The sequence below is a fragment of the Solanum dulcamara genome, chromosome 11 (assembly GCF_947179165.1).
Source record: "Solanum dulcamara chromosome 11, daSolDulc1.2, whole genome shotgun sequence".
NCBI lineage: Eukaryota > Viridiplantae > Streptophyta > Magnoliopsida > Solanales > Solanaceae > Solanum > Solanum dulcamara.
Genome location: NC_077247.1, coordinates 51,832,907 through 51,854,593, shown reverse-complemented (window position 1 = coordinate 51,854,593; position 21,687 = coordinate 51,832,907). Strand labels below are relative to the sequence as shown.

The 21,687-nt window shown below is 31.7% G+C and overlaps 2 protein-coding genes across 3 annotated transcripts; one reads left to right on the top strand and one right to left on the bottom strand.

The window, feature by feature from the left end:
- The first annotated feature begins 2,824 nt into the window (after positions 1 to 2,824).
- On the top strand, positions 2,825 to 3,915 carry LOC129873257 (RING-H2 finger protein ATL8-like). Its single transcript, XM_055948312.1, has one exon. It carries the CDS (start codon positions 3,102 to 3,104, stop codon positions 3,681 to 3,683), a length of 582 nt encoding a protein of 193 aa, XP_055804287.1. The 5' UTR covers positions 2,825 to 3,101; the 3' UTR covers positions 3,684 to 3,915.
- Positions 3,916 to 13,898: 9,983 nt separating this feature from the next.
- LOC129873549 (monosaccharide-sensing protein 2-like) lies at positions 13,899 to 21,382 on the bottom strand. 2 transcript variants are annotated; one of them, XM_055948662.1, is made up of 6 exons: positions 21,299 to 21,382; positions 19,320 to 19,453; positions 18,277 to 18,843; positions 16,567 to 17,465; positions 14,992 to 15,179; positions 13,899 to 14,716 (listed from the first exon to the last, which is right to left on the bottom strand). In XM_055948662.1, the coding sequence occupies exons 2-6, from the start codon at positions 19,396 to 19,398 to the stop codon at positions 14,281 to 14,283; spliced, it is 2,169 nt and encodes a 722-aa protein (XP_055804637.1). In that variant the 5' UTR covers positions 19,399 to 19,453; positions 21,299 to 21,382; the 3' UTR covers positions 13,899 to 14,280. The 2 variants fall into 2 exon arrangements, with proteins under 2 accessions (XP_055804637.1, XP_055804636.1); XM_055948661.1 differs by having other exon boundaries at positions 19,320 to 19,469; positions 21,299 to 21,378.
- Between the last annotated feature and the right edge of the window lie 305 nt (positions 21,383 to 21,687).

Sequence of the window (21,687 nt, the reverse complement as noted above, 5' to 3'; positions counted from 1 at the left end):
AAGGGTGAATAATTTTTACATCCTACATATTATAGGAAGTAACAATATTAGTGTAAGCAAAATAAACCAAAAGAAAAAGAAAAAGAGCTTAACATGGTTGTGACCGAGTGAGTTATTTTCACTTAACTTTTAAGATTAGAGTTAAACTTCGAATTTTTAAAATTTTGCATCAGAGTTAGACTCATCATTGATTCTTGATTTATGTAATGATTAAGCGAAATTTTCTCTATATCAAGTAGAAGCTACTGAGATTCTAACATATAATATATACGTACACATAAAAAAAATATTGATTTAAATAATATTATTATTATTATTTTCTAGGCCTTTAGACAAGGATGGCTCCGCCACGGACCCATTGAAGTCTATGTTTTTTAAGAAAAGAAGAAACAAAACAAGTGGGACAGAAGGTTGGTCATGGGTTTGCACGAAAACATTGAAGAAAATAAGAAACAATTCACATGTAGTTGGCATGGCCTATCAGCCAAACAAAGAAGATGCAACCATTGTTGTCCCGGTTGTCTCAATTTATTAAAAATATCAAAGAAAAAATCTAAATCTTTTTAAAATTATTATTTCTCTAAAATAAAATAATGGTTTGGTATAATATAAATATATAATCCCCAATTTATATGAATATTTTGGCGTATGAGGAGCTAAGCACCTAAATTTGATGTGAATTCAAGTTTTAGTATTTTTTTAACTTTTGAAACAAAATTTATATATTTAAAAATTATATAAAAATATTATAATTTAAATAATTAATAATTCAAATAGAATATATGGCTCAAAGAAAAAATTACTCTACAAATTATAAAATATTCATATAAAATGAAATGGCGAGAGAATCAATCTTATCCACTTGAACAAATATTAAATTGAAGTAATTATCTGTTTGCATTTTCTTTCTCACTAACTTTTTCTTATTTTTAATTTTTAAAAAGGAGGTAAGAAGCCATGTCAGGAATCCTTTAAAAAAGACCAACATAGGTTGCGGTAAAATTATTGGGATTTCTCTAAGATTTTAAATATGACTTACGAAAATAAAAAAAGATCTTTAATTTATAATTTAAAATTAATTTGAGTACAATATAAATATCGAACAGTGAATAAAAGAAAATAAGGGTCTTCTAAAGGTGAAAGAGGAGAATCTTTTCTTTTTAAATTAATGGTTGTTCTCCCTCTAGTTTTAGAATAGAAAAATTATCACGAACATAATCATACATTACTTGGTATAATCAACTTTTTAATTATTGGAGACAAAACAAAAATTTATTATTAATTATAGCCACAAAGTACGGACATGCCACTTGTTCTTGGATAATAATACACTTTATAAAAAAAAAAATTGTCACGCAAAATCAATGTACAACGAACATGTTGCCCATCTAATCCTCAACTTTTTAATGTTACTTTGTCTTTCACAAAAAGCAACAACAAAGTAATATTTCACTTTAGCATCCTTAATCTCCACTCCATAAGTCTACTATTACAGTTAGAAGTAGGAGTGTATAAAGTAAATCGAATTTTTATTAGATATAATATATAAGTATGTTATTCAATTTAGTTACTAGTTGATATTTATATTCTTTAATTTTAAATATACATAAATAAATATTTAAATTTATATAAAATTAAATAAATAAATACGTATATTTTACGTATAAGTTCATCCCAAATGATATTCAAACACAAACAATACTATTTTCCCTAAAAAAAAAAAATTATGAAGAAGGATACTAGTTTGGAATCCAAAGGGGGCAAAAGTGGTTTTCTATGGCCGCCCTCAGTTTCTTTGAATACAAACAGATTCAGACAACTTTACATGCCTTTGTTCCTTCTAATAAACAAAAGGATCGGGATCAATTTTATTTCCGATAATTTACGCGTATCTCGATTATTTTATTAAATATTAATTTATATATTGAAAGTTATTTTTTATAAAAGAAAAAAATTACTTCTGATAGAGAGTATATATTTTTGATGAAGAAATAAGTACTTTGAAATAATAACAGAAATTGATTTTTTTTTAAGTTATCGTATCATAAATTCATGTTTATTAAATTATTTAGTTGCAACTTACTCTCTCTTTTTTTGTAATTTGAGAGTACTAAAAAACACTTTCTAAAAAATTGATCAAATACATACTATTAACAAATAGACTTTTCAAATAATTTAATCAAATACAAATTGTTACTTTTAAAAAATATTAATTTTGATAACAATACTTAAAAATAAATTGATTGCGATAGTTCGGCCAAAGAGGCAAATAAAAAAGAAAATCACGTAGCGACTTCTCGTGTCTACTTAAATTTGACTTGAAGTCTACCATATCAAAAAGATGCTAATCAAGATTTAACCCTACATGATTATTCTAAACCGCTAATTATTTTCTTCATTATCATTTAAAACAAAATGAAACGTGTCTGCTTGTGATATCTTTGTACAATATTTAATTATAGTATGTACTTAAAAATAGTAGGGACCTCTACAATTATATGTTCTGTGCACCACATGTGTTATCTTCAATTCCTTCCATTCAACATTCCACGAGATTTTACTCACGTTTAATTAGATATTTTGGATTTGAATATTTTTAAATATCGAAATTTTATATATTTTAATTAAAAATTTTGAATTTAAATTTTTTCTAATAAGAAATTAATTTTATTAAAAAGTATTTTATTTTTAATGTGTAACTTATCGATATGAATTTAAATTTAATCTTGCTCCAATTTAGTTATTAAAAAAGAAGAGATTTTACATCTATATCCGGATATAAGGTGATCAAGTTAGTTGAACGGATGAGCTTTCAAATAGAGGGTTTAAATTTGAAGTCCCTTGTTTGTTTTTTAATCAAATTTATCCCCTGAAATTTGCCTAATATGATTTAACTTTTTGTGCAGTTTAAAAATAGTGGAGCGAAATTTACCTGGTGCGGATTCCCACGTTAACAACAACAATAAAAACAAAATATATCTATATATATATATACACAGGTCTGAGAGTTGTGAAATTTTCATATATGTTTCACATCACTTGCAGACAGTTCAACACCATTGGTCCCCTTTCCTCTATATTGTTAAATTTGATTTTCAATTATGACTCGTCATGCTAGATTTCTGCTTAGCACCAATTCTTCTTCAACGCCGGCGGCGGAGCCACCGTCGACGGTGACAGTGGAGTCTGATTTCGTTGTAATACTAGCTGCGTTGCTCTGTGCGCTGATTTGCGTAGTAGGTCTCATCGCCGTTGCCAGATGTGCGTGGCTCCGGCGAGGAATCGGCGCCGCCGGTGGCGGTGGTAGTCAACCGTCGGCGAATAAAGGGTTGAAGAAAAAAGTGTTGCAGTCGTTGCCCAAATTCACCTACGATCCAAGCAGTACGGCTAATGGTTCGCCGTTCACGGCGGAGTGTGCCATTTGTCTGGCGGAGTACGCCGTCGGAGATGAGATCCGCTTGCTGCCGCAGTGTGGCCATAGTTTCCATCTTCAGTGTATTGATACTTGGCTGGGTTCACACTCTTCATGCCCTTCTTGTCGTCAAATTCTCGTCGTTGCTCGGTGCCGGAAGTGTGGTGAATTCCCCGCAGTTTCCTGCAAATCTGACGGTACTCCGGTTACAACTCCGGCCGAATCTAGTTCATGTGGTACATCTACTAGCTCAAATAATTTCTTGGTCTAGAATAACCAAAAAAAAAAAAAGGGAAAGAGGTAATTAACTTTAAGTAATATACACGGACAACAGTGTAAAAAATCCGATGTAATTTACACCATCAGTGCAGTAGTTTTACCTGTTGTAACATATCAGTTACTGTGTTATGCAGCTTAGGGTACTCATTAGGGAAGTTACATGTAATTAATCTTGAATTACATCTTTGAAATGACCTGTGTAATAGCCGGTTTGGATTGACTTATTTCTAAATAGCTTATAAGTTGAAAATTGCTTATAAGTTTTAAAAAAAAATAGGTGCATGCCAATTTATTTATTTTTTACTTATAAGCTGTTTTCAACTTATAAACTGCTTAAAATAAGTTCATCCAAATAAATTCAACTATTTATTAGGGCTTATTTTAAACACAAAATAACTTTAAGTTGGTCAGTCAAATATTCAAAAAAAATTAAAAACAGCTTATAAGTCAATCCAAACGACCTCTAAATCTTTTTTTAATTACATTTTTACTATATATTGTAGTTAAACTTACATTGAAGTAAAAGATAGTCCAATGTACTAAGCGTCAGATGAAGGATCAATTTTACGTAGCCTTATTCTATAAGAGGATTGTGATCTCTTCGTCTCACGACAACAGCTTAAGCGGTTACGTCAAATCTTCATTTCGGAACTTACGAAGTAGTAAAATAGCAAATAGTTTCTTCCTTTTCTGTTTATAACTTTGTCAAGTAGCTAACTATAGAGGAAGAGATTAAAAAAAGAAGCATCATGCTTGTGATGTGAATGAGTAGAAGATGACAAACGTGAAATGATAGTCTTTGTTGGCTTCTTTCTTGTTTGGGAGAGGAAGGTGGTGGGCCAAATTGATTAGTAGTCCAAATTGGAGGGCATCCTTAATTTGCTTCAACATTTTGTTTCTCTAATTTTCTTTTCACATTAATTTGGTATTTGTGATTATTATTCTCCTAATTAATTTGGATTTAACATGGTGGGAAAGTGTTTCCTTTCAAAGATTTTTCTATTTCTTTAAGGTTCAAACCCAAACTTGTTAGAATTATATCCTCTAATTTGATGGTGTTTCAAAAACATAATAGTAGGAAAATAAAGTTGGGCGAATCATTTCTCTAAAGCTAATTTGTTGATCCATCGGTGAATTTCTTTTGTTTTAGTTAAGAAATTCACTGTCAAAAATCAAAATTTAAACAGTATCATATAAATGGAATAATAGCTTATTTGGACTAGCTTCCTACCATGAGAAGAATCTTCAATATCATACTATTAGTTATTCTTAATATCGAGTGTTGTGTTATTTGCAAAAGAAGTGGAAAATTGGCCCTGGTTTCCTTAATAAAATAGCCACCCCTCTATTTGAAGGTGGATATGGTAGCTAATATAGGAGAAGAAAATGACAAAAATGGTCCTTGTACTTTTGGATAAGTTTAGCATAGTCCCTCACGTATACTTTTGGACAGTTTCTTCGTTTAACATACCACCTTCTTGTGGAAATCTTTTTTGTTGAGTTTTAGTAAGGTGTAAATTGAGAAATGAAAATTAGGAAATACGGGAGAATAAGTGATGTAATTAATTGATAATTTTTTATACACAAGTTTTTGTCAATCTTCAAAAGTTTTTGTCAATCTCATTAATTTGTTCGTTGAATTATTTGTTTATTAATGGAAAAAGGGTCAAAATGTCTTTAAACTATTTGAAATGAATAAAAATATTCTCCGTTTATATTTTGGTCCAAAAATGCTTTTGTCATCAATATTTTAGTCCAGAAATACCCTTATTGTTATTTAATAGATAAAAAATGTCATTTTTTAAATAAATATATTATTTATTTTCTTTTTGAACACATTTTTTCCTGATAATATTTCTTTTATTAGCAAATGTTTATTCTACTTCAATTAGAAAAAAATTTAAAAAATTTAAAAAAATTCATTATATCGTTATTTGAATAAAAATTAATAATGAATTTATTATGATATTTTATATATGACATATATTATCCGTTAAAATATAGAGTACATGAAATTATTATTTTTTAATTGATAAAATGAGATTACGAATAATAAAATAATTTTCTACATTTTTATTACTTAAAGTGGTTTAAAAAGAAAGAAAGCAAGAATAGAGTTTCTTAAAAGTAATATTTTTATAAGGAACAAGATTTGTTTTTCTTAAAAAAAATATATTTTCGAAAAAGGGCATTTTTGACCCATTTTGTTATAATAGGGGCATTTTTGACCCATTAAATAACAATAGGGGCATTTCTGGACTAAAGTATTGACGGCAATGATATTTTTGGACTAAACTATAAACGAAGGACATTTTTATTCATTTCAAATAGTTTGAGGACATTTTTTTACCCTTTTTTCTTTATTAATTAACTTGTGAGCGGAACGAAATAATCTAAAATACGCAGAAATGTTTCGAAAAGGACATGTTCTTTTCAAACAGACAATTTTTTTTTCCAAAAGACACCATGTCTGTTCTGAACATGTAAGTTTGCAACTATTGTTGGCTATAAATAAAGAGGTCTCCTCTCAATTTTCTGTATTGAATTTTCTCGTTCTTCTGCTAAATTTTCTTTCAAATAAAGTTGAGACTTTCTCTGTCCCCTCACCTGACACCTATTGCTAGGCAGAAATTCCTGCTTTCATTGAGGAAAACTTATTGAAATTTGAAATTTACTTTAAATTCTTTGGAATTAGACAAAGGCTTTTGTGTGATTTCGTAAGTGACTTTTGAGTTTGTTGTCTTTAATAGGTATGTTCGTTTTATCTTGGGAGAAAAATAATCTACAATCTCAAGTGTAGTGAAGAGATTAAATTCTTTAAAGACACACAATAAATTTTGTGGACTCAAATATTTATTTATTATATTTCAACTTTCTATTTTTCTTTGTTCTTCTAATATTTTTATTGAGCACAAACCCATCATTTTTCTCAACCAAAAAAACAACTTTTAAAGTAACTGGATTAATATAACTATTTTCTAAGATTAAGGGTTGCTGTCATGCTTGATCTTAGTATACGTTTGTATTTGTATTTGTACTTTTATTTTTATTTAATTTTACACATGCATACATAACTCAGAGTTAAAAGCAACCGATTAGTTGAAATGTACACTAAGGTCATTTCTTCATTGTTCAAAAATGAATTCTAGTACTGTTTTCGTTTTAATTTATATGTCTGATTTTAATCAGACATGAAATTTAAGAAAATAAAAAAATAATAATTTAAATTTCAACTCTTATAATTATAAACTAAAAAAATATAAAATGTATCAAAATAATCTTATGATTATAAATATTTCAAGTAGAAAGTCAAAATTAAAAAATTATCAAAAAAATATTCTTTTTTAAACCATAAAAAAAGGACAAACTAATAAAAAAAAAATACTATAGATCAAAAGATACTTTTGGGGCAAGTAGTGATAGTGGGAAAAGAAGGATGACAAAACCATAAAAACAGACTTCATCTTCCTTTTACAACTAATTAAACAACCATATATTATCCGGTTGTCGCACCCAGTGCTCAACTAGGAAAACAAGAGACTTTTCAAGGCATTTTAACTGAGCACGAATTTTTTTTAAAAAAGAGATATTTTGAACTATTAGCATCCTTTTTCTTTTATATATATAGAAGTAGTAGCACTTTGATTAGTGCAACATCTTTTTATGTCGAATTATCCATTAATTTCAACTAAATTCATTAATTCTGACTCAAAATATCAAAAATATATATGTTAAATAAGATCATACTCATTCTACATCTAAATCATCTATTGAATCAAAGATCTTGGATTTGGAATTGCCTATGATATCATCCATGCCACAGTACCTTGAAAGCAATTTCCAATTTCCTCCTCAAAAGGAGGAACATCTCCAAAAGAGAAAAGTAATCAATACAATTAAAGCTAGACAGATACTAAGAGTGGATACAAATTAACATTTCTTTATTGCAAGCAACTTGTGTTCTATAAGCCACAAAATAAACACTTGAAAAGAAAAAGAAAAAAAAAACTAAAGATCTCTTTTGCAAAAGAAATACTATAAAAAATAATAATATTATTAATGATGTGATGGAAAAGGGGAGAAGAATATCAACCTAAGTGCCTTTTATTTAGAGATTTATACTTAAATTAGTAGTTTTAGGAGACGATATATATGCTAAGTACCTTTTGACTAATAACTACCATTCTTTTCTTAGAAAGGTTTGGCTAATGTTGGCCGGAAATTAAAGCATCGCCACTTAATAGGTATTGTAGTGTGCCACGATATTCAAATTAATGCCTACAACTTAATGACGTGTCAAATCGATAATTTGACACATCAAAACAGGTTAAGTTAATGAATAAACGCTTATTGATCCATTTAAAAATTACTTGAGTTAAAATAAATTTAATTAAAATGTGGCTCATAACTCAATTCGCTCAATCCGTACTAAGTTTTGATTATTTATTTGTTTTTTTATAATTATTTTTAGTACTTAATAAAATTATTATTTTTTATTATGCTTATATATAACATATCAAATAAAAAATATTTTATTAAAAAAAATATGTTAACAAAATTTGTCATGAATCAATTTAAGTTACATATCAATCTAATTTTTAATAATCTAAAGTGGATTGAGCTAGAAATAAGCAGATATTGACTTATCCAAACTTAAGTGAATTATACTTTTCATGGGCTAATTTAACACTTCTATTGAACGTAGCCTCAAAACGTTGGACTTTTTGGACATGATTGTGTAATTATTTACTATTAATACTTTCAAAATGTCCTCCTTAGATTGGAGCAACACAATAATATGAATAGATCGCTCCACGACATAAACCTACCGCTAGGGATGGTAATGGGGAGGAGCGATTGCGGAGCAAAATCCGCAAACACTCCAACTCACCTCGTTCTGTCTTACATAGTAAATTATTCTATTTTCAATTTACTCTGTTCAGTCTCGCATAAATTTGTCCCATATAAATTTATCTAATATAATTTTTTTATATTACATAAATGACATTTTTTATTATTAGGTAAACATGAATTCAATAATTTGATATTATTAAATTTAAATAAAAATCAAGATGATAAAAGTATACAATACAATAACCGAAATTTCCACTTTACACTGGATAACTCAATAATATAATGTTATGAGAATTCTAGCTATAACACTAAATAATAGTATAGCTACAATAGTTTTGCAATTTTTTCAACTTAAATTCAAAGTTTTCACTTATGAATAATAACTGGGCGTTACCAAAAAAAATAAATGAAAAATCCAACCCGCAAACCTGCCCTTTCCCGCCTGATTTTTAAAAATATTTGAACCCGCTCCGTACCACAAATATTATAGCTCGCCCCCCCCTCCTGCCCCGCCTTGCATTCGTTATGTTCCATTGTCATCCCTATCTATCACCTTGACAGCAAAATATCAGTCGAAATAGAGTTTGGAGTAAACTTAGATCTTGTTTGGTATTGTTGTTACGAGGTCAAAATCACTTATTTTTGATAAAAAAATATTTTTTTTATGAAAAATGAAAGTGTTTTGTTAATCAGTAAATCTGCTTTTAAATGAAAACAGAAGTAGTTTTTCTGTTGTTGGGAAGAAGCTAAAAAAAATTACTTCTTAAGAAAAGCAGAAGCAGAAAATTATTATTTTTCAAGACCAAAATATCCTTGTCATATATACATATTTATCAATATATCTCTTATATTTATTTATTTTTGTGGTGAGTTTTTCTTAGGTAGTGATTTAATTTGTAGATTGATTTTAAATTTATTTTGCTTGATACTTTTAATTATATTTAAATCATCATGTTAATATTATATCAATATTAAATTATTTTTTATTTATTTATCTATTTATAATATTGATTTAAATTTTCAATATGTATATTTTAATTTAATAAAAATAAATTCATTTAATTTTTAATTATATATATTTAAAATAATTTCTCTCTATGAAATAATTTTAATATTAAAAGTGCATTAATTTTTGTCCCTTTTTTATAATTTGATTCTCAAAAGCATTTTTTTAAAAAAAAAAATTAGCCAAATACAATATGTTTATCAAAAGCATTTTTCATATGAATTAGTCAAATACAAATTACTTTTATTCAAAAGCACTTTTCTAAAAAATTATTTTTAAAAAATACTTCTAAAAATATACATTTTTAACCTCAATTCTAAACAGGCTCTTCCAGGGCCTTAAAAGCTCTAATAATTACGCAACTTAATAAATTCAAAGATATGTTTGTTAGTCATTAACATGATTGTTGTGTAATTCTTAACATCACGTTTGATTGCATTCATGTATCACTCTAGGCGATTCCACACTGACAAAATAAGAGATGCTTCATATATAAGAAAATAAGTCTTAAATCCTAATAATGTATTTTAAATATATATGTCGTTCTAATTTCAAAATGGACAATATCATTAATGAAATAAGTTTTTTTTTTCAAAAATATGATCAACATAATGTTTAATGATTAACAAGTATGCGTGTATTTAAGATATATTAAATATTATTCATTTGAAAGTATACATTTTAATTTTAAGAATATCTCGAATATAATTTCTTCATGTAATTACAATAATTTTTTTGAAAAATATAATGTATATTACTTTAATTACAATCTATCCAAAAAAAATATTGGCGTAACTCTTAACTTCATATATCACATCTCCAACTTAACACTTAAATATCATTATTTATCTTTAGCATTTAAAAGTTTCATTCAAACACTAGTATATTTGTTAACATTATTATTAATGATTTTTATAAATATTTTTCTTCTCTACTACTTTTATTATATGGATCATATTAATGACAAAATTAAAAAAATCACAAAATCCTTTTTTAAAAACAAAACAAAAAAAGAAACAGGGGAAAGCTTTAAAAGAAAAGTAGTGCGCATTATTTATTTAACGTCAATCGTCATTGACGTAATGTAATATACCTTCCAACTTTTGCAGCCTCAGAGATGCTTCGACACAGGAAGCAACTTTTTTTTAGTTTCGCGTCCTTATTTATATTGAAGTTTAACTAATTTAAAATTTTAGGCGATATAAAATCTATTTAGAATAGTATTTTTTTTATTAATAATTTTTTTTTAAAAATTCAAAATCCCTATATAAGAAAAAAAACAAAACAATATGTACAGCATCCTTTGGCGGTGACACGGGGAGCAACTTGTTGAGTCAAAACTGGCAAAAAGTTACATAACCCATTATTACTTAAATGGATAGAGATAAATATAAAATAAAATAAACCACCACTATAACCAAAACCTTTATTGTTGGGTTAAAAATAAATGGAAGGTGAATACACAAATCCCCACCAACTTGTGTAGGCAAAGGGGAAGGTAAATAGATATTAATTCATATCCGATATTTGATATTTATATCAAATTAAATAATTTATAAAAATCAAATTAAGAATGCAAATTACTCAAATTGCATGATGATTTAATGATAAATTTGTATATAAAAAATATTTATTTTATATTTATTGATTTAATTTAAGCATCAAATAAGAGTAATTTTTTGGGATAATTATTGTTATACCCCAAAAACAAAAACTATTTATCATTGAATATTCCATTATTTTCATGCCCCTTATTTTTAATTATTGCGCGCATTTAATACCATGAGAATATATAATATATTCTGATGGTATCAAACAGTTTCGCTGAAGCACTGTTTTTTCCTTCTTGTTATCATCAGAGTATCAAAGTATATTATACTCTGATGGTATCAAAAAGAAACTGTTTGATAAAATGTTTGATACCATCAAAGTATAATATACTCTGATGTTATCAAAGATGAACAAGAGAAGGGGCACTGACATAAATACACGTTTGATACCATGAGAATATATATACTTTGATGGTATCAAGAAGGAAGAGACAGTGCTTCAGCGAAACTACTTGATTCCATCAGAGTATATCAAGAAGAAACTGTTTGATACCATCAAAGTATATTATACTCTGATGGTATCAAAGAGAAGTAATGATGATGACGTCAGCATGACGTCATGGGCGAAATTAAAAGAAAAAAATAAAGTGAGAGCGTAAATATTTTGAATTATGGGTCTATTAAAGACAAATAATTTGGATTAAGTATAATTTAGATAAATAGTTTATTTTCCCTAAAAAAGTTTTTGTGAAAGGTGGCATCATTACTAAGGAAATTCCCAATTAGCTAATGATGACAGGTAGGATTAGGAGTAGATATTTTGCTCTTCGTAGGTAAATCCAGAAAATATATGCTAGGATTATCTAAAGCTTATTTTATTTAGAAGGAGCCGCAAATATCTGTTTCCATGACAAGGAAAAGTGCAAAAGATAAACTTCAATCTTCCCACTTAAAAATCATGATTACATACTGTTTAATTATGATTAACTGCTAAATTTATATTAAAATGATATATTTCATATTTATTAATTTAATATAAATACAACAACAACAATAACAACCCAGTGTAATCCCACAATATGGGGTCTGGAGAGGGTAAATTGTACGCAGACCTTACTCCTATAAAGTAGGACAACTGTTTATTTAATTTAATATAAATATCGAAAAATATAGATGAATATTCCAATTTCTAATGTAGACAATAAGGAATAGATATTTTGCTCTACAAAGATACTCCCTCGGATCCATATTATATGGTGCTTTAACTTGAGTTAGGGATGGACATGGTACGGTATGGTATGGTATTTGAAATTTTGGTACGGTAATGTCAGTATTTGGTTTTTAAAATTATTATACCATTATCATATTAATTTAATTCGGTATGTTTCGGTATTTTAAAGTTCGGTATTTTGCGGTATGGTAAATCGGTAATCATAGTTTGTTCAACTTTGACTAATATATACTCGTATAATAGAGTATTAAGACAATTCAAAAAAAGATCTCAATTGTATCATATTAACACATTACACATGTAGAAATATATATATTCAAAAGAAAGTAGAAACAACTCCTTTTCTTAATCAATTAAAATGTAATTGATTAACAAATCAGTTGAGCTAAAAAAGGAATTATGTATCCGGGTGCATTAATTCGGATACATTAATTAACAAATCAGTTGAGCTAAAAAAGAAAAAGAGAATAGCAATTATTCGGATACATTAATTCAGATACATTAATTTAAAAAATAACCCATCCGGATACATCCTGTGTATCCGAATATATTAATTCGGATAAAGAGAGTAGCAATTATGTATCCGGAAAAATGAGTTTTGGGTGTAAAAGAAGGAATTTTTAAAATATTTTGAAATGATATGAAGTATTTAAGATATGGTAAATAAAATAGTGTGTATAGATAATTTTTTCTATTTTTTTTGGTTATGTAAAAACCTATTTGTCTAAATAAGGATTAGTTTGTAAAACTAATTAATATCTTCTTATTAAAGACTTTAATAATAAATAATGGAGTAGCAAAGTATCTATGGATTTAAGCATTCATTATTATACTATATTTAATCAACAAATTGCCTATGCAAAAAAATATTTATTTTGAATTAAATATAAAAGACTAAAAACACCATATTGTAGTTTATTTAATCAACAGATTACCTATGCAAAAAGTGATTTACTTTGAATTAAATATAAAAGCTAAAGACACCATTATAATATGAATGGAAGGAAATAAAATAAAGAAATTATCTATTTTCGATGACATGAAAAAGTGCGGAAGATATTTAAATTTTTGAGATAAAAGATGATGATTAATAAGGCCACTTACAAATTCCAAGGATCTATCCGAAAGATACTTAGGAAGTTGTAGATCCACATGAATACGACATCCATTAACATTGTTTTCATTGCTTATTCCATTGTCATTTTACGTGACACTATAAATTTATTTTTAAATTTTTCAGTAAGTTGGCATCAAATGAAGTGAAGATAAGAAACGTTTAGGTCATGTTGCATTATCTTACAATAAAAATAATATTTACTGACCACTGTTTTTATCTTAAAAATAAAAAAAACTATTATTCCAGAGTTTCATTTGTATATCTTGAAACCTCATGATAGTAGCTATTTTTTTAATTATAAGGATTGAAAAGTGGTTACTTGTGAAATTTTCCCTTACGCTATCCAATTACAAATTTCGTTGGCTGTGTTTATCTTCCAGTTTTGAGTATCTTATCGGATAGTTATAAGTACCCATAGGTGTGAGATGTACCTTGTGGGGTGTGGGGGGAGTTCCTGGACATAGTCCTTTCAGGCAATGGCAATTGCCTTTATGAAGAGGACTGTTGACTGGAACCAACACTTTTTTAAGTTCATAATTCAAATGAAGGGAGATAGATTATGTGAGTGTATCAATAAAATGTTACAAAAACTAGCATCATAAAGTGCCTTTAAGACAAATTTGAGCTAAATTCATGATGGAAGCAAACAGAAAAACTAATTGAAACCTCTTCTGACAATAATCCAGTTAAGTGGTTTTATCTTTCTTCAGAGCATCCTTTTCTTAGTTTTACCGCGAAGCACCTTCAGTCATGATAGAAGAAAGGTTTATCACATAGCATACCTCACATTCAGCAAGGATAATTAGACAAAATTCAACATCTTCAGTGTGTTTATTCTTTTCCAGGTTGCTTAGCACCAACAGCAAAGAATTCTGTAATGACTTCAAGGGGCATGCCTTTTGTTTCAGGAACCTTGAGGAAAACAAAGACCCAAGCAATGGCACATACTATAGCATAGATGCCAAAGACGCCAGCAAGTCCGATGGAGTTGAGCATAACGGGGAGTGAGTAAGTGACAATAATGTCTCCAATCCAAAATGTGAGAGCACATATAGCGATACAAATGCCACGAACACTGGTGGGGAATATCTCGGAGCAGAGGATGTTAGGGATTGGACCAAAGCCCGTGACAAAGCAACAGAAGTAGATGACAACACTAATGGTGGAGATCACAGCATGTGTGACGACACCCATGTTGATTACATTGCCTAGGACTAGTACGATCAGTGACATCAACAGGACAGGCAAAGTAGTCAGCAGAAGCAACCTGGAGAAGTCTTACATTATTCAAAAGTGTAAAGTAATAGTACTACTTGTTAAAATTGAAATGAACAAGTGTGACTAGAGTTAGCATCAAACTTGAAAAAAGTCTGACACTCTTCTTAATTTGTGAAATCCAAGGCATGAATGTTTCAGTAAAACCTAATTTATATACAAGGAATCCAAGTGTATGTTTAAATGAGTAAATGATATAGCAAAGCTTAATATTTTTGCTATTTCAGGATTTCATTGAGATTATGGGAATAAGCGAACTAGTGTTACCTTCTGCCAGCGATGTCCATCAGTCTCATTGCAATGCCTATACTTGGAAGCATTAACAACGTTGTGACACCACTTATGAGGAAAGATGCAGAGTCTGAACCAATACCTAAATTTGATAGCAGAACTCCTACTCCTGCTTGTTCAAGAATTTGGGGAGTGTAATACAGAACCCCATTTATACCAGAAAACTGATCAAGAAACAAAACAGATGTGAGTAGCCGCGTGATCATCAACAACAACAGTAACAATTCTCCTCAATCCAAAACAAGTTGACTCAGCTATATGGATATTCTATATACATTTACTCTATTTGGACACAACTCACTCTACCACTCAATAAGTTATCTTCTAATACAAATTTGGGGTTCTCCAAAACTCGAAGTTTTCTAAATCTCACATTTATCCCTGCACAAACATATAAATATCTTAAATAACTAAATAGGCTCCTAACAAACACTAAGACTACGTGATCTTCACCCCCACCTAGTTGATATTTGCTTATACTAATCTTTTCTTTCATTCTCTTATGTTCTTTGCTTAGGCCTCATGGGAGAAAAGTTTGATTTTATCACAAGACATGGAGGTAAAACAAGATCTTAGCAGAAAGTTAATAAACTAAGAAAAATTGCCGACACAGCCAAGTGGAAGGCTTCCTTTCATTGATGACTAAGCAATTGCTAGTATATGTGAATCTGGTAAACCCAATCGACCAACGGAAAGTAAATTGTATTTCATATAAAAAGGTAAACTTGGTGGACCTCCAATAATGTCTGTTATGTCAACATTGGTACAACCATTAGTGGCCGCAGAAAGAGTAATCAGACAAGACAAATATACATGGTCGCCTTTTATTGGGGTTCAAAGTGGCAAAGAGAGATCGCAACAGATACTCGTAATGCAGTCATGCAGAGCAAGGAAAGTATTCCTAACACACATCAAGTTTGATCCTGAAGCTTCAAACTACTTCTCCTGATGGTTCTAGCCTTCTAGGTCTATAATTGCTCAATACATTCACAAGCATTAGATAGAGAACAATGACAGTCTAACTAAAGAAAACTACAGTAGTGAGATATCAGGGTTTTCAGCTAAAGCATGTAGCAACAGTGACGTTGTGAAGAAAAACCTCCATTTTGCCCTATCTAAAAGTATGTCAATCAAAAGGGAGAGTACAGATTAACTATTAAGCAACAATTTTTCATCGTTGTCTCAATGCTCAATTTGTAATGAACTGAGCTAAATGGTGATTGGTATTTCATTTCACCCGCTAGATGCCAATTTTTACCTGCACTTCACATACTTCCTGGTTTGCGCATGCAAGTAGTATAGGTAAAGTTTGGGGTCAAGCCATTTCCTAACAGAAGAAGAAGCCAATTCCTTGACAAGTCATCTATGGAAAAAGACCAATGTCATGTGATTCTCTTTTACATGTCAATGATTATGCAGTAAATAGATCTCAACATTGATTCCACATAACTGTGTTTCTTCTTAATTAGAACCAAGCTAAAATAAGGTAAAATCTCTGATGGTTCTATTCATATTTCGGAGATATCATAAGATCAAACATACGCCCTTTACCTGCTGCAGTATTTGAATTCCAACTCCAACAATGAGAGCATGCTTGACTCCCGGCTCAAAAAGAGCTCTCCAGCCTGGCCCCTTTGTAATAGGTCCAGATTGTTTCTCTACTGCTTCCTCAATAGTCTGTTGAGCCAAGATGCTCTCTGTTCGAAGAACGGACTGACTCACTAAAGCAGCAGCATGTATGGTCTCACCTTCTGCAGGAGCATCACAACCTGGAAGGGACATAATGGAACCACGCCGTGATCCAACACCAGCCTCCTGATGCAAATAAATCCTTTTGAGTGTTCCTTCCTTTTTCTCATCTTTTCTGTATGCTAGCTGCCAACCACCACCTATACCCATACTGGCATGTTCTCCCGCATTTGCAGTATTGTAATTGCTACCCTGTCTCATGCTTAATGAGGTTGGAGGCCCTTCTGTACCTGTCCCTTGCCGTGAGAGCAATGGGCTCCTCAGATTGTCATCAGATTCTGCCCCAGAAGCATCAGAATGCTTGTCACCATCCTTTTGACTTTCTTCATCCCAGTTTTCGTGTTTTACTTGATTCTCTGATATATTGAACATGCTGCCAAAATTTGAAAAAAGCATGCTGCGCATGCTTCCCATCTCTGGTAGCTGCTCATGAACACTGCCAAATAGAGTGACCATAGGATCCATAAGAGCACTTTGGTTTGCTACACTCCCGTGATGGGAGACCAGACCAAGAGTACTTTGTCCAGTAACAGGTTTGGCTATCCATGAAAGACCCTCTTCAGCTCCATATAGCTTGATCCGATCCTTCTCTACTGCATGCTCCTGGTTATCATCAAGTTCATTATCTGGACTGATTATGTACTCCTCAATAGACACTTCACCTCCAGTGCCTAAACCTTCCATCAGCAAGGCCATTTCACCTGCAAGCGGAAAGGATTCTCGTGCACATTAGAATTCTAGTTACTTCAAGTGTTAAAAACCACTTAGAACCTTTCAAGTTTGGAAAATCCTTGAATCACCTATCACCTATCACCAAACCTTAATATTTTCAAGAAATAAAATACTTTTGTTCATAAATTAGAGATACTTGTTTTCCTGTAAAACTTGACTTCTGTCTGTAAGTTCTTTTCAAAAAAAATTGCATTCAGAAAAAGTAATGGCTGCTTTCATATAGAATTAAGTGACACGTGACAATGGACAAATACTTTGATCTGGATTTCATGAAAGTTTATTTCCTGAAATACAGTAGGCAAATTAATTGAGCAGAATTGAACAAAAGAGGTTCTGCAAGAACTCAATTAAATGAAATGAATCAATGTGGCAGAATGACATCTAATATGTTTACACCGGTTGCATTTAAATCAATTTGAAGCTCGAGAAAAGAACGAAGAACATGTTTAGGAGATTGACTTTAGTCTTTACTAAATCAACTGCAAATTTGAGCTTAAAGCTTGCAACAATCTACTTGTGAATAGTTGATATTTCTACTACAAGCTTGAACTAAATTTGCATATAGGGAAAGGATAGGCAGTGGGAGGGGGGGACTGCTTTGAAAGAAGAAACGATTTGGTCTCAATTAAAGAGCATATGAAAAGAAAAGAAAATGAAATGGAAAGTTCCCTGGTTCAAGAGTTAGATCAAACTCTTGTAAGACTACACCGAGGAGCAAACTTACAGAACTTAAGAAGAGTAAATTGTTTCTGTAAGGAAAAATGGTAGCTGGAGGCATACCTGAGACGTCGTCCCTGCCACGTAGTCTCTGTAAAACTTTTTTAGCCTCTTTCATCCGACCTTTACTAACAAGCCACCTCGGAGATTCAGGCAAATAAAACAAAGCCAAAAAGAAATAAGCAAGAGAAGGAATCGAGAGAACCCCAAGCATTAGTCTCCAACTAGGTGACTTTGTCAACGACATCGAAAAGACCATACAGTATGAGAGAAACATTCCAACACTTCCAGTGAACTGAGGAAAGGTATTAAGACGTCCTCTTATTTCTGGTGGGGCAGTCTCAGATATATAAACAGGAACAAGTGTTACAGAAAGACCAATACCAAATCCATCCAACATCCTCGCTAGAAGCAACACATTAACACTTGGAGACCACAACATTACTAATCCACTGAGAAAATAAAGGACAGATGAAATAATAAGCATTGGACGCCGACCAAACATATCAGATACAGGTCCAGAGCATGTTGTGATCACAGTCGCTCCAATTAGCGACGTAGCAACAATTAGCCCTTCTATTCTTGGCTGGGTTTGCAAATTGAATTCCTGCTTGATGTAAAGAACAGCTCCTGAAACATATCACAAACAAAAAAAATTCTCAAAAAAGAGTACCATGTCTTAGGATTAGTATGTCCAGATCTTGGCAAAGTTGGATCATGCATGTAGCTAAAAAGATGTGAAGTTGGAGTCCTGATGGCCATACTAGAAATCACTGTAAAGTATAAATTCCCTAAACCGTCAACAGCTAAGTCTCAATCACAAGCAAGACAGACAGCTATATGAATTCGCACTATCCATGTCGCTCCATTTGAAGTCATTTTAATCCAGATATTATAAAAGTAAAAGTAGAAATAGAAACATAGAGGCACTAGAATTTCTCTATATCTTCTATTAGCACGTAGATCTCTGGCATGACAAAAACTGTGAAAGATAATTTTACTAGAGAACAGAAAAACACAGAATAACCACATAATTTTTCTAGAGAACAGAAAAACACACACAAAAAAAAAATAGAACAAGGAACAAGAGATTAAGCAGAAAATACCTGCTATTGTTGCATTGTCCCATCCTTGCAACAAGTTGCCAATGGCAGCAGTAAGTGCAACTAGCACAGCTCCGTCCATCCGTAATAAATCAAATCTTTTGCTTTATGTGGAAAAATTGAATCCCCAACTTCTCCTAATTGCAGAAGCACCTAAAATCAGAACATATACAAGATAATAGCAATAAGAACAAACATATAAAAATCAAAGACATAACCCCAATTGTTCAATGCTTAAAACAGGATCATATTATATAACAGGAAGAAAGATCCTATAAAATGCTTCAAGAATCCTAGATGTGAATTGCCTGTACTACATTTGGATCCAATACAAACAACTCCTAGCAAAATTTCAGACCCCCACAACATAACTATAAATAAGGGCAGTCCGGTGCAATAAGCTCTCGCTATATGCGGGGTTCAGGAAACGGCTGGACAACAAGGGTCTATTGTACTGCAAGGAGTTTCTTCTAAACCCCTCTAATGCGCCGCCGGGACTACTGGGGTCGTTACCCGTGCGCAACACCGCCCATGCGCGCATCGCCAAGGCGACATGCCAAGCGCCCCAGGCAGCGCACCGCCCGTGCGCCACCGGCAGCGCCCTGCGCGCACTTTCCTCACGCTACGTATCGATTTTCACTACTTCTACGTTTTATACGATATTTAAACACCTTTCGTACTGCATTATTCGTAATATGTACTCTATCATTACTTGGGTAAAAAATTGACCCTCAAATCTACATTACAGAATTACCTTTAAATCACTTGAATTGATCAAGAAATAAGCAATTTAGCCTTGGTCCGAGCCGTGTATGAGACGTGTATGGATTGTATATGAGGTGTATATGGGCGAAGTAAGAATAACGAAGGGTTGACCTGGGAGGTCAAAGAAGAGATGGAAAAGAAATATTTGTATGTGCACATCTTATAGATACGTATACGGGTCCAGGTCGGACTCCAGTCGTGGCCCACGGGATTGAGACGTGACAAAAGATCTGTCGCTTAAGCGGCTAGGAGTGGAGCCCCAGCCGCCTTCGCGGAGCTTTGGGCAGTTGGCTTCCGTGTTCACGAAGGTCTGCCAAGTCTTTCTCTGGGCGTGCGGGCAAGGGGCCGTGGCGACGCAATAGGAATTAGGCAATTTTGCCAGTTTTTCTTGTGTGTTAGCCCACGGATTTTTTAGGTTTCGGAGGTTCGGGTCGAATTTTCTTGGATTCTTTCGACCTGGACCCCCAGCACCTAAAATATCTGTGGGCATTACACACGAAAAACATGTAAAATCGCCAAATTCTTGTTGCATCGCCAATAAAATGCTCCTAGATCGGCCAGCGTCCGGAGCGCACAGATGCCTAAGCACGCCGGAGGCGCGCGCTGCCTACCACAATCGGGGAGACGGCGTTCCACGGGCGTATCGAGAGCCCGGGCTTTGGCCGCCCCCCAATCCACGCTGGTCCACGCCCCGAGTCGATCGGCGGAACGTCCTCACGGATGCCAAGTCAACAAGGCGCCCAAGCTCAAACTAAGGGTGGCCAACGCAGCAACTGAATCTATGCTGTTCATGGTAGGAAAGATATGGATTAGACACCAGATGTGTTCATGTTTCCACGGCTCGAATCTGTGCCTCCTGAATCACATCACAATAACTTTACAAGTTACGTCAAAAGCATAACTATAAAGGAACCCAATTCCATAAAGATTAAAATCATCATAAACATATAATCAGGAAAGAACACAAAGAGGATATCCATTTTGCATATTCCCAAACAGCTAAAATAGAAAGACCCTTTGGATCAAAACAACTTTAGTAAAATATTTAATCATGATTGATTCACTGAAACACTGCAATATGAATAAAATGTCATAACCTTATATTCCAATTAATCTGGTGAAAAATAAAACTAAAAATTCTGTTTTTATTTGTACCCACAAAGAAAACTAATCACAGGACAGAAATGAGTGAATGATTAAAAAAACAGAGGAGATACCTGGGAGACACAATAAAAGTGAAAAATGTGGACAAATTAAAAGTTTTCTGAAAAGTAGCTCCAGATGGAAAGCTCTAAAACGCCATACAAATCAAGGCTATAAATATATGAAAGAAACAAACTTTTTTTTTATTTTTATTTTTTAAATCCCAATATTTAATTTCTCTTTGTTATTATTGGTTGGGAAAGAAAAGAAATGGAGTTAATGTAGTACAGACAATGATACCATATTCATATGTTTATGTGCGTGAGAGAGACAGAAATCGCAGACAACAGAGAGAGAGAGAAATTAGATCTGTTCTTTAGGCTTACCTCATTATTCTATTCTTCCATTCATATTAATTCACCTCTCATCTTACACTTGTCGCTTCAACTATTTATACATATTC